Consider the following 18,259-nt stretch of genomic DNA (forward strand, 5'->3'; position numbering starts at 1 on the left):
TTGGAGTGGACGTCTTGGTGTGATGGGGGAGTGCCCTCCTGACGTCCATACCCCATGTATAGTCATAGAAGTGGTCAAATGTCTCGGAAGAGCGAATCAGTGAAGAGATACAGAAAAAAAGACAGGTCCCGCGTTGGCAAACAGCTGCAGTTGTTTCCAAAAAAGTATTGGGTATCCAGTAACCGAACTACATATTTGACTCACTACAGTCGAGGCGAGCTTGCACTCCAGCTTGGCGTTCAGACCGGTTCAGACGCTCCGATCCTTTCATTCAGTTTCTTCTGTTTTTGGTTTGTACACCACCGAAACTAAGCAGCCATGGATGCCATCAAGAAGAAGATGCAGATGCTCAAGCTCGACAAGGAAAATGCCATGGACAGAGCTGAGCAGGCCGAGTCAGACAAGAAGGCAGCTGAGGACAGGAGCAAACAGGTCGGCATCTAGTGTGAAACCCGCTCTGGTGCTTTTACGCACCGGTGCCAGTTGCACGGTGCGCCTGGCCCTGCGTGCCCAGTGTCTTGTGCAGAGGATTAATACATGTGTCTTCATAGGATTAAATCAACCTTTAAAATCATTGCGTTATTTTACTTCATATTTGGGCTACATGAAGTTGGCAACATTAGGGAACATTTTATATTTACTATTGGATTCCTCATGGTTTTGCTATAATGCCTAACAATACGCCTATTCTAATAGCCTAAATGGTTGATATACAGTTTATTCTGTAGTACAAACTTTTATTATTTTCACACTTTAGAGATTATTTACCGACACTATGAGGTGTCATGCACTTGGTGTTGTGATAGAGTGATATCTGTCCTCTACATGTTAGTAAATCTCTTGTTTCTCTGTGTCCAAGCTTGAGGATGACCTGGTAGCTCTGCAGAAGAAGCTGAAGGCAACTGAGGATGAGTTGGACAAGTACTCTGAAGCCCTGAAGGATGCCCAGGAGAAACTGGAGCTTGCTGAGAAGAAAGCCACAGATGTGAGTTTGGGCTGACAGCACCACTGGCTGGTGGAGAAGCCCCAGTGGGGCACCCGTTGCCTAATGGTGTGACCTTGAACCACCCCTTGGGAAGCTAAGATTACCAGCCCCCATGCAGATTTACTCTAATGATTAAGTTATGCAATAATCAATTATAAGAGGCCTATGGGCTGTGTAGGATGGAAATGTGGACAGTTAAATTTAGCTCTTGTGCTGTTTATGGTAAGGTCACAGCTCACAGACTTACCAGTACATTCCACAGCCATTTTGACAAATCTGAGGGCCAGTGTAGGGTTTCAGTCGAGCATTTTACAGGCATATTTTGACTTGTGAAATCCTTGACAGATTTGTGGTTGTTCTGGTTTCAGTTGGCACTCTGCAGTTATGTCCAACCCTGATGAAATTACCAGTTCATTGACTGCGTTTAATGTCACACCAACTAATTTATTACGTCACAGTCAGCAACAATGGCGTCAACAATATTATCAAGACAACATAATATAACATAAGATAATCTTCATCGATTCTTAAGGTGGACTTTTTTGATTGGTTGATTGATTGACAGGGAAACTGAAAAAGTATGGAAAACAGATGCTTACCACAGATAAGAGAAGTACACTAAAAAGTAGAAGTAGAACTACTATTCATTTTGAGCATCGACTACAGATGCTACAATATGAAGCACAAAAAAATAAAATAGAGATATTCAATATACCATACACAAATAGTAAGTACAAGCGTGCCTTGTTGAATCAATTAAATCACAAATAAAATCAGGACATTATTAAGTTGCAATTAATAAATCAATAAATATAAAAAATGCAATAGGGTGTGTAAAGTGTGTCTGCAGGCAGCAGTGTCAGCAGCATGAAAGTTATTGCACTTGTAGGAAAACAAAAGTGTGTGAGGTCTAATTAGTACAAAGACAGTAGGACAGAAGGTCAACAGCTGAGAAACGTGATTATTAATAATAAAATTTATGTCGTGTAAATTAATTAGACAATGAATTATATGTACACAAGTGTGACTCAGTTGTTGATATTGCTGTAACTCACGAGTCAGTGTCTAGTCTGGAGCTGTGATTTTGATAGGGTTAGCTCAATTTACCAGTACGGGATGTCCTCAAAACAGCACATGAATTAGACTGTTGTATAACTGACAAAAATTATAAAACATGACACAAAATTTATTTGAAAAAACACTGGAAATCAGCACAATTTCTTCACTTTTTTATCAATTTGATGCATTTTATTAGTTGTGTGTAAAATCAGGTACTTCCGGGGTTGGTGGCACGTCCCAATCCTCATCAGCGGTTGATTAAGGGCGGTGGGGGCAGGGATCAAACGCGCCGCATCTCCAAGTGAGTGTGTGTCTGCGTTGAGGCAGCCCGCACAGAGCTGAGGGGAAAACTAGCTTAGCTGAGACAGAAACAGCAAAAATGGCCGGTGGGAGCTCTCTGGAAGCTGTCAAGAAGAAAATCAAGTCGCTGCAGGAGCAGGCCGATGCGGCAGAGGACCGGGCAGCGTTACTACAGCGGGAACTGAACCAGGAGAGGAGTGCGAGGGAAGCAGTAAGCCCGCTGCTAATTATTTAATGCAATTAGTCCTCAGACTGTCGACGGTATTAGGCGTAAATCTGGTCAAAAAGCGTGGCTGCTAGGCCCAGACAGCGACGGTTTATGCTCAAATACAGTCAGGTGTCAGGTAGACATGTTTTAAATTAGCCCACTGCAGGATGCGAGTAAACGATGGATGGATGGATGGATGAAAGGACACCACCCGGCAAGTCCCGAATAAACAAACAGCCCTGTAACAAGTAGGCTAACGTTGCAGCAGCACCACAGGTCCTCTCAGATAAAACCCTCTCCTGTGTTAAACTCCTGTAGGCAAGAAGGTAGTTTGCTGCATAGGGGAGCTGCTCCGCCCTCCAAAATACTAAATTGCAGCCATGTTATGTAGCTAATGTATTTATGGGACAAGATAACTAAATCACTGTGAGACAGGAATTGCAGGTTTGACTAGAAAGAGGAAGGGAAGGGTGGGTACATTAGTCTAGCATTTTCTCAAAATGTACTGCTGACATATGTGCATATGTAAACGTTGTGCTTTAAAAAAGGAAAATGCCATGCACCCCTCGGCCTGTGTATAAAATGTTCATAATAGAGCCTGCATCCCTCCTTTGGGCGTGTTCCTGACCCAGCCCAAGCTCTTCCTGGAGAGCACGGGATGGAGGTTGAGAAGCCTGCAAAGCTAATTTGAAAAATAGTACATGATTTTAGTTTGTACAAATAAAATTGATTTGACTCTATATGATTGGTGTTGTGCTCTCCTAGGCTGAGGGTGATGTAGCTTCCCTGAACAGACGTATCCAGCTGGTTGAGGAGGAGTTGGACCGTGCTCAGGAGCGTCTGGCCACAGCTCTGACCAAGCTGGAGGAGGCTGAGAAGGCTGCTGATGAGAGTGAGAGGTGGGTACCTTGCACCCAGACAACAGACAACACTTGGTCAACACAATCCACTCATAAGCCCCTCTGTTAGTTCTAGGTGTAATACAGAAAAACTTACTTTTAGTTCCCCATCACCTTATTATTTGTGTCAGTGATGTATAGTAATGTGGCAGCGTTGGGACAGGATGGTTAGATTTTGAAAGTCAAACAGAAAATCCAAATCTGAATCCCTCCACTGCACATGAGTATTGGTTTGTTGCAAACATTTTAGAGCACAGTGGTCATGCTGGCACTGAATGCCTTTTAAGACAAATAAGAAAACAAGTTTTAGGACTCTAGCACTTACGTGCTGGATTCTGCTAAACTACAGTAGGCTATACTATAAATCAAAGTTTGCGTATGACACATGCTGTTGAAGTACCACTCCTAACGTGATGCTCAGTGCTGCCACTGGTGGCTGGAGGTCATATTACACTAATGTTCAGAGGCGTGCGCTAAATTGAAACATAGGAATAGAAAAGTAGTTTACTTTGCTGTTTTGCATGATAGTTTGACTAAATTCACACACCAGCGCACCTGTAGCATTTTGATAGAAACTTAAATGATGTTTTTTAGTACAACTATGTGCAGGTAGTGACAACATGGATAATATAGTCATGTTCGTCACTGAGTGTGTGTCATGCTCTACTTGGTGTGTTTATTCATACGTGACCTCTCGCATACAGTCGTCATGTACACAGTGTTGCCCACCATGACGGACGGACCAGTGTGTCTGTAAAGTATGCAGACATTTTGCCCAGATAGTTTGTATGTGAAAGTCCATGTAGTCCTTTCAGACCACCTTCACCAGCATATCAGTTGGAACCATGTATTTTGTGGTAAACTTGATTTTACACCGCATGAGTATGGAATTTCCTGGGCCCTTTTTTTTTTTTATATATGACTTAACTACTGATTTCTTGTCAGTCCTTACAAGAGGGAATGATCAAAACATATTGGCCTGCTGTTTTGCCTGTAGTGCTCATGACTTACCCGCCATACTATTTTCTTTCCCTCAGAGGCATGAAGGTTATTGAGAACAGGGCAATGAAGGACGAGGAGAAGATGGAGCTGCAGGAGATCCAGCTGAAGGAGGCCAAACACATTGCAGAGGAGGCTGACCGCAAATACGAGGAGGCAAGTTTCTCAGCTGTTCACTGCACTCTGAACTTCAAGCTTAGCATTTCCTACATTGTTTTACTTTAATGTAACAGCTGACTTCGATGGCCACTTTCTTTCAGATGTATATTATTGCCACCAAGTCAATGATAGTTATTAGAATTACAGTAGATACATTAAGGAATTTAATTCTATTGGTGTGTAAAACTAGTGTGGGACTAAACTTTATGTGTTGTGACTTCAGGTGGCCCGTAAACTGGTGATCATTGAGAGTGACTTGGAACGTACAGAGGAGCGCGCTGAGCTGTCTGAGAGGTAACAACTTCCTTCCCCCGTCATCTTTTTTTCCCTCCCACTCACAACTTTGAATAACATATCAGACAAATTCTGTTGTAATTTTTTGGCATTTTCCTGCTTGTTCAATCAAACCATACACCAACAGCAAATGTTCTGAGCTCGATGAGGAGCTGAAAACCGTGCAGAACAACCTGAAGTCTCTGGAGGCCCAGGCAGAGAAGGTAGGATTCATGGCAAATAATCTGCTGTATAAACCCTTGAAATATACCTGTCTTGTATATTATATTGTATATTTGCCTAAATCTGGCCTTTGTATGCAACCACAGTACTCACAGAAGGAGGACAAGTATGAGGAGGAGATCAAGGTTCTTACTGACAAGCTGAAGGAGGTGAGTTAACTTAACTTAGCATAACTCACTGGTGAGGCATTTTTGAAAAAATATTGTTTATACATCCTGCGTTTTTATTTTTTTCGTCTGCATTTTGTAGAGTTACTTGAATTAAGTATGCTGACTATATATATTTTTTAATTAGAAGTGATGCTCAGTCTTCTTTTACAGCACGTAAGTGCTTTAAGTGTCCCGTAGGGCTGTGGCTGGTAATGTAAACCTCTTAATGTGAATTGCTAATGTTTGACTGTGTTCCTCCTCTCAGGCTGAGACTCGTGCTGAGTTCGCTGAGAGATCAGTCGCCAAGCTTGAGAAGACCATTGATGACCTGGAGGGTATGAATCTTTTCCTCTTGATTTTTAAGCATTGGAAAAAGTTGTTTTCAAAAAATTCAGGGGTGTGTTTGTTTCAGTGCAGCTGGGATGTACAAGGCAGTAACTATTCAACATGTCCGCACAAAAACCTTGTTAGGCCTCGTTCAGGCTTCCTCGTAGAGTCGTCTTCTAATATATAAAACCAACTCTAGTTTTCTCTAATTTCTCAAAGGAGACTTGTAAAAGTGCCTCTTTTGTAAACATTGGTGCAGTGTGAGTTTATTTATATGGTCCGCATTGTGTTAAATAGTCCTCAGGGCAAATGCCTGCTCTGTCAGTTTTCTACACCGGGGGGGCGGGGGGCAAAGCGGTGATCCACAGAGGCTGGCATGATATCATTCATGCAACAACGTTTCTCACCACAATGCTGTTTGGCATTCTGGTGCAGTGACTGTTCAAGGCCAGCTAGTCCCAAGCAGTCCTCACAGGGTCGTGGAACATGTGATGCAGTTTCTCAGTGACTCCTCAGGAATCTGACACAACATCAGCAGCTGTTCCATGTGCACTTCCTATTTCTGTCCTGCCTCGTTTTTTCTTTTCAGTTTTTCTTTTGACTTCTGTTCTCTGACTCTATTATTTTTCTGTTTTTCTTATTTTATTACAAATCCTTCACTACTGCCACTTCATAATAATTACCACACAATAGATGAGCTGTATGCCCAGAAACTGAAGTACAAGGCCATCAGCGAGGAGCTGGACCACGCCCTCAACGACATGACTTCCATGTAATTCACCACCTGCTTGTTTTCTGCTCAGTGCCGTAGATCTCAACACCCCTAACCACTGTTACCAATATACAATAGCTCCCTCTTGTGGCATGTTTGAGTGCAGTGATTTCCATTCAGCTAAATTATTGAAGGGTGGATTCTTTTTAAATCCTCCTTGACCGCATGTCTAACATTGATTTGTGTGTGAACTAAAGGTGTTTTGGATGTATTTTTAACTAGGTTTTTAGGCTAGATTTCCCAAACCTATAAAAGTGAGTAAATACTAACAGCATTTAATAGTGTTAGTTCCCCTTTATAGTTTCTTATTCTCATTTTTTTCTGGCTCAGTTTTGCCCCATGTTCCCCTCTTTCAGCACTGCATGTCATTTTCTTCCATTCCTCCTTTTTATATCTCCCTCCAACACTTTTGTTCTTCTCCTTTTTTCACAGCTAAATTTTTACACTCCTCACCCCAGAAGCTGGTTGAGCGTCATCATCTCTCTCCTGTGCAACACCCCAACTTTCTGTCTCCTGTCCCTATTTCTTTACTACTGTACATTGGGCCGTCGCTGCTGCCATCCATTTGTTCATCCCTCATACAGACCTCTGAGCCGTGTTGCTTTCTGTAAAATAAACATTCTTCCATCTATGCCAGTTCTTCCCCCTTTCTCCTGGGATGTTTCTTCATTTGTTCCATCTTTGTTTTTTATTTTTTTTTGTCTATGTGTTTAATTTGTTTTGTTGAGTAGCTTTTGAATAAACTCTGAAGCTCCTCTCCCATTCACTGTTCCCTTTTCTGTTCGAGAGGACCGTTATTTCGTATAATGGCAGTATTGGGGGGGTTAAGTAATTCTATTTACTTGTAACATCGTGTTCACACGAAATACAATTGTTGTCCTCTGTTTTCCTTTTGAATTAGAAGAATACCATAAAATAACCAGCAGTCATGGCTTTATTTAGCCATTTGTGCTGCTGTTTTCTGTATCTTAATTGCAAGTTTGGAGTAGAAAGATTTCCTAGGGTTTCCAAAACCCTGATATCTTGAGCACAATTTGGTGGCCAAAAGGATCAACTGCATCAACAGCGATTTTACATTTAAACAATAATCTTTAGTGTCTACATCCTCCTTTTTAAAGACGGAAGTTCTATCGTTAGACTAGTATTCCTCTTATCTATGTATTTTCCTTTGCGGTAACAGTTTCCAGTATGATCAGCCTAGCCTTAGTCCCTGCACTGAAAGTCATTGACACTGAATCACTGAATCTCTGAATCTGGATTCTGTATCGGTCACTTGCGTGTAGGCTTCTTCCTGGGTATCGTCAATATCTCGGGGGGAAAAAACAAAACAATTCTCAGTAAAAGCTACAGTAAGTGCAAAAGGAATAATGAGTAAGTGATGTGACCATGTGTAACTAGGACAGCAAGTTAGTGACATTGCTTTTGGAAATGTGAATGACACATGTGAGATATTGCTTGTTTTATATGTTCATGAGGTTGTCGGCTCAACATCTTGAATACAAACTCACTTGTTTTGTGGTTAGTTTCAAAGCAGCACTGATTCTTTGTCTGTGGTACTAACCTGCCCTTCTGTCTCTCTCCCTTTTCTCTAACCTGCTTTCTGACTGTCAAGACCATCTATACAAACAGCTTGAGAAAAACCGTCTTCTGACCAACGAACTGAGAGTAGCTTTAAACGAGGCTTAAACTGGAATGGGCTCTTGTATTCTTTCATTCTTCTGAAACTCAAAGTCCAGGCATATTGTCTACTGCTGTGATATAAAAAGAGTATAGACAGTGTCTATGACACAAAACTTAACTAACCAAGTTATGCTTTCAACAAAGTGGAATACTAAGATTTTCACATTATGCATGCTCAAACTACAGTTTCAGATGGGAGGTCAGACAACCTCGGGTCATGAAAAGTTGGATTTGATATATTTTCTCAGTTATCGACAGGGCTGTGGCACATCAGCCCAGTTGAAATCTGCATGGTGCTGTTGCTCATGGGGTAAAGGCTGGTGAGGATGCAAGTGGCCGGCAGCTGGGGAAAGCTCATAAAATGCTGCAAAGGGTCCAGAATTCCTTCTACGTCGCTGAATCCCCCTCTGTAAAGTTGTAATGGCTAACCAGAAAGTAGGACACGTTTTCAACAAGAATAATAAAGTATGGATTGAAAGTCACAATGTACCATGTAATGTGTTCAGCTGTGCTGAGAACCAAACTGCCCATAATTTTGGTTTTTAATGCAGATTTGACCTGCTCTGTCTTGTTGCAGTTGGAGTTGGTTAGTTAGTTTCTTCTTTTAAAGTTTTTTTTATTTATTTATATCTGTAGCATTTCAGTCAGGACATAGTTCTGACCATTTTTTTGCAAGAACAATACATTTGATTTTGGTGACGTTCCAGAGCAAATCTGACTAAGCTTGACAGACTGATCTCACAATTTGAATGAGCATGAACACTTTGAATGATCAAACCCTCTGAATTCACTTCTCAGTCTAAATGATGGCACAGGAGGAAGGAGCATACTTTGGTGCGAAGCAGCATGGACGCCATGCTCACCATTGCATGTGGAGAGATTTGGCACCTTATTTATATGGGCAGACTTGTTGTTAGAGATAGGTTGTAGTCGTGTATGATTGGAAGGAAATGTGCCTATTGAAAAAAACAAACAAACAGCTGTCTGTCTGAACCACTGCAAGGCTAAATTTTCTGTGTCACTTTGTGCCGTATATGTCAATACGTCAAAACCAAATGAAAAAACATGGAAATTACCAGTACAACTTAAGCTTTAGAGTAAATTAGAATGACAAGGACAGACTAAAGGCTGTGATAGGATAAAATATTGGATAAACACTATTGGGGGTAGTTGTGGAGGGAGATCATTTGTGACTTTCATGGAAGTCTCCAATTTGGGATTAAATCGGTGCTCACATTAGTTTTTTGATTGACCTGAAACTGTTCAGAGAGGGTGCTTGGACTTGATACTGTAGGACACAAGCGTAATTTAAATCCATTGCCAGGCTTGACTACAGCCTTGTCTATAGCTCGAGTATAATATTTACAGTGAATTGGCTCACAGTATTGAAGTTGAGGGTATGTACTTGCTTAATGAATGCTAACTTCTGTTATTGAGAAAAGCTAACAGAAAGGAGAATCTTCTCACACTCATAAGGTTTGTAACAATATCCAGCACGTCTTAACACTGCTTGTTATCCTGGGCTAGAGCTTTGTCTGTTTATATTCTGTGCATCTTTTGCACTGTTTGTTTTTTATGATTTTTAACCGATGCAATGCTATATTAACAGATAAACTCAGACGTGCTAAAGAAGAGGGCCTGAGCGTAAAGCAGATGCTGGATCAGACTCTAATGGAGATGGTTAACATTTGACCTAGCTCTCTTCCTCTCCCCACATTGCCTCATCTGCTCTGAATATGGCTGGCTCCCATATACGGCTGCTACAGATAATGTCGGGCCTTGTGTTTATATGTGTCCTCTGACCTTGTCATCCTGAAGAAAGCTCTACACAAGGTAGCAACAAACTATACTGTTTCAGTTACACACTGTAATCAAACGTCAGTTAAAATACACTGTATAAATGTAATAGGTTTACATGTATATTTTGGGAGAATTTGCACTTTTTGGGGGAAAAATACTGCACATTATCATTGAACAAAGCCATAAGTTAAGCCAAGGTTATATAAAAGGGACTTTTATTATGTGTACTTTTGTAAAGTTGCTTGTGTGTCTTCATTTCTTCTATATTGTCAACATTTATTCAGTGTCAGTGATGTTGTACACTTGCAGTTTAGCAAGGAAGGAACTCTTAGCGCCGTTGCTTGAATGTATTGTTTTGTTCAACTAAGTGAAAAGAAATGTTTGCGCACTGTACTCACTTTTCTGTTCATTTTGACAAACTGATTTGTTTGACTTTGTTTCTCCCATTTTATCTTGGAAAATGTAAAGATCATGAATAAATGGTTGGATCAAGTATAATTTACTCCAAGTCTGGCTTTATTACAGATGTTTATTTTTTGATAGTGTGAAGAAGAAATAGGGGAAAATATAAGATATCAACAGAGAAACATTTACTTTTCATTTACTGTGGCTGTCCTCTTGCAATGCATAGCAGTGCACTAAACTTTCACAGTGGAAGTTCCACTTGTATTTTAAATGAGAAACACAACACGATGTAGTACTGTGTTAAACATGAGTTCCAGTTTGTTTCATTTCATCATCAGTGCCGTGAAATGTGACTGTGAGCCCAAACTTATAGAAGGTTAAAACTTAAGGACACATTATTATGCCCTAAAATGGAGGACAAAAAAAAAGTCTATTTATGACCCCTTACCACAGGTAAAGTAGTCAGTATTTCACAAGAAAAAATTGTCAGATATCAGCAGAAATAAACATTTTAGTGTATAACAAATGTTTCGTCTTGTATAACTACCAGCCAAAACTTGCATCAAGTTTAAGAAGAAACTGTCTGCTAAATGTGGGGGAAACTTTTAACTGCTCCAGCCCCTCCTCGCCGCAGGGGGCAGTCTGTCCCGTTCAGGCACCGCGGTAGCGGTGGAAGAGAGGTGAAGGTTCGTAGCTGGGCAGCCGTGCTGGAAAACCCACGACTTGGGAGAGTGAGATATGGGTGAAAATCAAGATGTTAGCGTTTTTATACAAGACAGCAAGGCAGCATACGTACTCAGCAATGTTGCCGAAGTGGTCGAGCGAATTCTGACGTTCGTACCAACCAAATCGCTTCTCCGGATCGCAAGGTAACGGGGAATAATAGCATGCTAAACAGTCAACTTAGCTAACGATAATGGCTGTCGAATGGAAATGATACTATTTTTCAGAAACATACGGGATAGTTAGAAAGCCAATGCGGCTGCCGGAGTATTTGTTATGAGTCACTGTACCTGGTGTGCAATTGTTTTCAGCTACTCATTCGTGTTTCGTGACAGAAGCACGAACTTAATAGCTTGCGTTAGCCAACTCCCTTGCCAAGTTTCTACCAAGCTAGCTGGTTAAGTTGACTGTTTTTGTGGTTCTCCTCAGTGTGTGCAGACTGTGGAGAAACTGTGCCCGTAGAGTGCTGAGGACCCAGCAGCACCTGGCCTGGGTGTCAGCCTGTGGACCTTCTAACACAGAGGTCCATGCCCTCTGCAGCGTCCTGGCTGAGGAGGTGGAGGTAAATAATTACACTCGCATCGAGTGAACAGTGACGGGAAGCTGTTTGGGACATATACATATATATATATATATAAGTATAAGGCACATCAGTTTCGTTTAAGAGGACCTGTGCTTGGTTTATATGGATAATGGGATATAAACATTTTCAAAGTATGATAAACATCCTGATGGTAGTGGTTGTTGTGGAGATTTGCTTGAAAGACATGCTAAGCAGGAAAGGATTCCTCCTGCGGTAGAAACTTAAAAGTGTGTCCAAGAGCTGATAAATAATCTTTGTATCTCGTGTTTTTTTTGTTTAATTTTAAGTAAAAATAACTTGTGTACATTATCAGCTCATGTACTGTGTCCAGATAGCACTTAAACACTGTTTTAATGCGTGCACTTTGCATCTGATTATTTTCAGAAAGTGTTTCTCCTGCCCAAAACAGTTCTGGCAATGGTAGACTATGAGGCGTTGAATGGACAAGCGTATTGCTACAGACAGAGTAAAGGTTGGTATTACATAATAGTACACTTTGGACTTTATTATATTGTGTTCAATAGACAGAGTATGTCCAATAAGTGCACATCTGTCTCATGCATAATTTGCTGTCTTAGTAGAAATACACATCCTATAGGAGGTAAGTGGTGTAACACGATCCTTCAGGAAAAGGGACTATTAAACAAGTGTATTTAGAATCAATGTTTTAAAGTTCCCAATGGTGAGATAGATGAAACATAGGCAGCCTTTGGTAGCCATACATGTAAGTCTGTTTTAAAACACTTACCAGTTAAATATATGCTGCCCTTTTGTCAGAATAATATATAACAGTGCCTCTGACTTCCTCTAGCATGTCTATCAAATTCTGATTTAGCTGTACCATAGTAGGTGTAGAGTATGCCTAAAATAAACTTGGAATGCATAGTTAAGCTTGTATTGCGCATGTTTTACACATATGTTAAATATCTTACAGATGAATGGAATCAGAAATCTGGAAAACTTAAAAATCGTATATATCAAATATCCAAGATGGTTCACAAAGACAGAAATGTATCAAAATTACCTTATTTCATTGGACAGCCATATATTCAGGTCAATTCATTTTTCAGGATATGTTTGTGTTACTGTAGCCTTGGCGTCTGGTCTTTTTTCTAAGTAAACCAGAGGGGTAGCATTGTGCTGTTTAAAAGCAAGGGACTTTCTCTCAGTTCCATTCATGCTTCTTATCTCTGTACTTTAGACTCCACCATCTAGTTTTTTGTTGAACAAAATATTACTAAAATACAACATAAGTTTGATCTGTATTTATGGGTACTGTATTATTAACTGGAAGCCACTATTTTGGTCAGATTATATGCTGCACAATTACATTCATAGGGGCTTGACAAAGTCATCATTAAACAATAAAAATGACTTTATGTATGCAGTAATATTAATTATTGAACACTGAGTTAGTGAACACTGCTACAAAGTTCATATTATGATACAGGCCAGTTAGCAGAAGCTTTTAGCTCACTGCATGTCTGTTCCCTGTTGGTCAGTTTCAACTTGTGATCATTGTTCCTCTTTGTCACTGCAGTTTTAGTGGCATATGCTGTTGTGTTATTGACATACTGTGATGCATAATCATAGTTGCTGTGGCTACCTGCAGTTTGACATAGGCTACCCTGCCCACACACTGATTTAGTGTGTGGTTAATAGTAAGTGGTTAAACTATTGACTAGAACTAACGGACACCTGCCAGTCAATCAAAAAAAGGATATTAATTTATAAACTAATTTGTATACTAAACTAAGAAAAGTAGACTTACAATCTCACTGCTAAGAACACACTGCACGTGCTTTGTTTGTGTAAATTTCTCCAAATCTAAAGTTTTTGCATAAAGGACTTTTTCATTTCCAGCAATATAGACTTAATTTGTTATTAAGATGATACACATATAAAACTGACCTTTCTAATTAACACTTTTTTCCTTCAACCTCTCTGAAGCAAAAAAGAGTCGCCAAAGTCCAGACACAGTCGAAGAACTGAACCTGCTCTTCCCCAAAGGCTGCGACATCATGGGCATTGCTACACCAGGCATAGTCTGTAAGTGTTCCTCTTTTCTGTCTCTCTTCACACTTCCTCATTCATATAGAAGAAAACACCCCCAATAAAATCATTGGTACCCACATACAGGGAATTCAGTGTTCAATTCAAAGTGTTTCTTAAAGAGCTTCAAAGCTATGATGGACAAATATGTGGCCTTAGCATGTTCATCTACTAGGATGCTCTAGAGAAAATAAAAGCTAACCAGATGTCTTGGGTATATCTAAGGGAATAGTTCACCTTTCAGCAGAGAGGACTAAGCATTAATCCCCACTGCTGCTGTCTACTTGGAAAGCACCACCGGTGGCTGGCACCTCCCTGCCTCTCCCTCTGATAGATTGCCTAGTCTGCCCGATGCTGTGCTCTCCATTTCTCCATATAATCACAACCCTGGGGAGAAGTGACTCTCCATCAGCCACGTTCTCTTTCCTCAAGATGATGGCTTATCAGGCTCCTGTCGTCAATCAGGTTTAATGGCAGCCTCAGCTGTTTGTGATAACACTCATTTTGTGATATTGCAGCTGACGGTCACCACGGACATCTAATTCAAATGAATGAAATCTTTGATTGGATAAGGTTGGATCTATAGATTACTTGTAATAAGTCTTCCATACAGCCTAGATTACAACTGATTACTTATGTATGTTGGTAGTGGGGCTGCACAGTATTAAAAAAAGATGACTTGTGATACACCTAGGCATAGTATTTCTGCATAACTATGAATTCCATAAACTGTAACACAGTGGAGGATGGGAATAAATGAGATACTAATGTGCAGTATTTGCTCATCTTGAATACAAGGAAAGGTTTTCTGTAATGTACACATTTAGTTGCACACCAGGGGTTTAGCTCAGCAAAAAAAATAAACCCTAAAATCTAAAAGGTGTGGGAGTGGTGAATGAGGCTGCCTGTCTTATGATCCTGTAAATTTATGACGGCACAGCCTGATGTTTTCTCATTTGCATGGTAGCCCATCCGTCAACTAACCTCTATTACTGAGTCTGTTTAGAGGTGCCATTGTTTAAGGGTGGTGAAATCATGCCTGGTGTTTTGATGTTGCTGTTATAGGATGTATATGCTGGTCTCTCTGAGGCTGTGGGTGTTGTTGAGCAAATATCTAAGTAAGTGTCTTTCAGTTTTTCTGAAAGCATATGCTCTCCTGAGTTTATAAAAATGATTCCCAACCCGGCGGCAACCACCACAGTCGAGTGGTGAGACCAGTACATTGGTACCTCGAGCTGCAGTTTCTCTAATGGCCACTAGATGCTGACTCCAAGAAACTGCCTGCACCAAAACCAAAAGAAAAATCCTCTTACTTCTAATGAACTAATTATTTTCATGTAGAAGTTAGTAAGAATTATTGTTTATTTAGGAGATCTACAAGTCTCCTAATTAAACAGTACATATACTGAGTGGTTCTTAGTGATGTGCCAAGGTTCTGCAGGTTTTCTTTACAAGTAGACACTAAAACATCAGCCGCAGAGGAGGCTCTCACTCACGGCTTAGTTTGTGGCTGGAATGAAAACTCAGACTCATGACGTTTAAGTTACTTTATGTAGCGGTAACTTAATATTCTGTGGTATTTCATGCTTGCGCCTCTGTGCAGTGACTCCGAGTGGCTCTTGCTCCAGCCCTCCTCAAGAGTACCAGGAAGGGGAGGCTGGCTTTGCAGTAATGTTCCCCAGCATGGAAGGTGTCCACATCAAGCCCTTCCATTTTTGTAAGAAGTCCATCACCCCAACGGCCCTGAAAGAAGCAGGTGAGTGTAGCAATTATTCAACAATCTAAACTGAGAAGTGCAGAACTTGTAAAATCCAGAACTTGTTTTTGTATCACTCTTTTATTTTTTGAACTTTCTTTCCAGGACTGGTTGACAACCCAGAGCTGCGTGTGGTACTAATCTTTTTCTATGAGGCATATACATCTGGAGGAGCACGCTTCCTCAGCCAGATACTGGAGCCGCTGGCCAAGAGCAAAGCTCTCATCGCTGGAGGGCTGGTAGAAAGTGTCTTCTCTCCTACCAGACACTGGTGAGTTAATGTCCTCCACTTAAATCAAGGTTTTTCTTTGAAATTATGGGGGAGATAATGCTTTAATACAAAAATAACAATTGCATGTAATTTCTTGCAAATTCCTGGAGTTCAAAAACTTTGAGGCTTCCGCAGACACAGTTTGACTGAAGGAATTTCCATAGGTGGCTAATCTCACCTCATTTTGAAATTTAATATCTGTATTTCACTTATACCATTCATGGAACCGCCAATAGGTTTGGATTGAATTTATAGATGAACACTGGAAGTTATAATTTGAACACTTGCAGAGTTAAATTATCAGTGGCATGTTTTACTGCACACTCTTTGCAATATTCACACTCTCCTATCTCCCATTTGTCACTCTGTAGCTGTAGCCAGGGTTCGTACGGCGTGGTGGGCCTGGCCCTGAGTGGCCCTAAAGTGCAGGGGGCATCTGTGCTCTTGGACCAAGACATCAGCAACCCAAAGGCGGCTGACGCCATGATCGGACGGCTGAAGGCAGCCAAAATTCCAGAGAGGAATACCCTGGGGTTCATGTTCGCCTGCGTGGGGAGAGGCCAGAACTACTACAACAACCAGACCAACGTAGAGGCCGACGCCTTTCGCAAGGTGTTCCCTAACACCCCGCTCTTCGGCCTGTTCGGCAACGGCGAGATTGGCTGCGACCGAATCGTGAAAGATGACTACACGCTGTGCGACACTGACACTGACAGTCTGCAGCATGAGTACACTACAGTCATGACCCTGGTCCATCTAGGCTGACTGACTGACCTACAGTGACAATGGACAAACAGGAAAGAAACAAAGACGACCCATCATGCTCCTGTTTGCTACAGCGGTCGGGAACAAGAAACATTCTGTACAGAGTGTTACTCACATTACGACTCATTACGACTTTCACCATTTCTGCTCATAAAGCAGGAAAATTATCCCTTTAGCCATCAATGTAATGGCATCATTTGGGAAATTGTGTCCCTTGGAGACTGTGTGTGTAAACACGGCTTCATATTAAAACTAGTGTTTCACAGAGTTCAGATATAAAAAGACTGATCATCTCTTTTTACATTTGAATGTGATAAAGCGCTCTTGTAAAATATAAGTTTATATTTTCCCTAAATTCCGCACACATTCAAGGCATATCTTACCCTCTGACTTCAACCTCATGGTCTGATTGCTTTGCAGGTGAGTAAATTGTACTTGTGCATCCCACAAGCTAGTTGTTAATTCAGCGCAAGCACTTTTTATTCATGCAAGTGAGGAGAATGTGGTCCCTCTTCCACTAAATCAAGGTGATCTTGATTTGAATGCTCTTCTTTGTTATGTAGGTTTTACAAATATGATTTTTACACTTTTGTCTCACCAATGGAAAAATAAAATAAAAAATAAAATAAAGCATGTTAGCCTACAAGTTAATATTCTTTTGTTAGATATCAATCTACAATGGTTCAATCAGGGGAATCAGTCTTACAGTGCCTCCTCTTTTGTCCACATGTCAGGTCATACCTCCTACTACCTACTTCCAACTGTTACTGCTTACTTCATCTCCCCAGCTTATGCAGTTTAACAGAAAAAAACATCCTAAAACAGAAGAGAGAAGAGGGCAGAACGGCTGCCCTGTTGGCTGTGTAAGTGACTCTGACTAGCACAAACTCTCAATTTACTCTCGACTCTTCTGCAGTTTCTAACTTTAGTGGTCAACTTCGGGGGTTGGAAATTGAAGATATGTTGTCCATGTCAGAAGAAATGTCATGTATTTGGTGTAGATGATGATGCATTTGGCATCCTTTGCTAAAGTAATAAATTCTAATGGCTCTTTCTCTTTTAAAGGGGACTAACTACCTAGTTGCACGTTTGAGAAAAACATTCAAATTTTTGTGAATATTGGTCTCTATCAAAATCTGTTGATTATCCGTTATTTTCTAGATGGCCCTGTTATTGATTGTCATGCTTTTTCCTCACTAAGAAGAATATCCTGATGACATGAAGGTGCAATTTCCAGTGTATATATATATATATATGTTTGTTGGTCAGGTAGTTGCTGTTATATGTTGAAGTTCAGCTTTTCTATACATGCTGTAATAATGATTGTTGCAAGAATGGATGTTTTCAAGAAAAGTTCCAATATTTTACTTAAAAAATTGAAGTCTCTTCTTTGTATCATAGTACACACATCTGCCCTTATAGAGCAAATCAAAATGTATTTTTAAGTTAGTGTTTATGGCTCATTCATAAAAGTTGTTTTGGTGTTGATGCACTTTTCTACATGTGCCAAATCATATATGTTCTGCTCCTTTCCTCAATAAATGACCAACATTCAATATGTAGATATGTGCGTGTTTTCTGTTCAAACCACTACAGCGGCAGCTTTAGAGCCAGTCCCTGAGCCCACTGGGCGTTACGCATCCCTCCTCGGTTGTAACCACAGGCCTACTACAGTTAATACAGATCACCACTTTTAGTTGTTTGCACACACCCTGAAATCTGAGCCTCAGCCTATAATATCTCCGACAGCCCACGTCCAGGCGTGTTTAAATAAAGGAAGAGACGCTTGAGGTTGATTGATGTGCGCTTTAACCATCGACTGGCTAATGCCGATGAGTGACAAACGGTTAA

General features: G+C 40.7%; 2 protein-coding genes across 8 annotated transcripts; both read left to right on the plus strand.

Moving 5' to 3' along the window:
- The first annotated feature begins 264 nt into the window (after positions 1–264).
- On the plus strand, positions 265–9,885 carry LOC139287378 (tropomyosin alpha-1 chain-like). 7 transcript variants are annotated; one of them, XM_070908379.1, is made up of 10 exons: positions 265–432; positions 860–985; positions 3,318–3,451; positions 4,489–4,606; positions 4,833–4,903; positions 5,031–5,106; positions 5,212–5,274; positions 5,540–5,609; positions 6,295–6,373; positions 6,806–6,943. In XM_070908379.1, exons 1-10 carry the CDS (start codon positions 319–321, stop codon positions 6,807–6,809), a joined length of 855 nt encoding a protein of 284 aa, XP_070764480.1. In that variant the 5' UTR covers positions 265–318; the 3' UTR covers positions 6,810–6,943. The 7 variants fall into 7 exon arrangements, with proteins under 7 accessions (XP_070764480.1, XP_070764490.1, XP_070764471.1 ...); XM_070908389.1 differs by lacking the exons at positions 6,295–6,373; positions 6,806–6,943 and adding an exon at positions 9,663–9,885; XM_070908370.1 differs by lacking the exon at positions 6,295–6,373 and having other exon boundaries at positions 6,806–7,070.
- A 1,111-nt stretch (positions 9,886–10,996) lies between these two features.
- On the plus strand, positions 10,997–17,948 carry fbxo22 (F-box protein 22). Its single transcript, XM_070907241.1, has 7 exons — positions 10,997–11,127; positions 11,411–11,543; positions 11,949–12,036; positions 13,515–13,613; positions 15,220–15,372; positions 15,478–15,643; positions 16,015–17,948. The coding sequence occupies exons 1-7, from the start codon at positions 10,997–10,999 to the stop codon at positions 16,406–16,408; spliced, it is 1,164 nt and encodes a 387-aa protein (XP_070763342.1). The 3' UTR covers positions 16,409–17,948.
- Positions 17,949–18,259: the final 311 nt, after the last annotated feature.

This window comes from Enoplosus armatus, chromosome 1 (genome assembly GCF_043641665.1).
Source record: "Enoplosus armatus isolate fEnoArm2 chromosome 1, fEnoArm2.hap1, whole genome shotgun sequence".
Lineage (NCBI taxonomy): Eukaryota > Metazoa > Chordata > Actinopteri > Centrarchiformes > Enoplosidae > Enoplosus > Enoplosus armatus.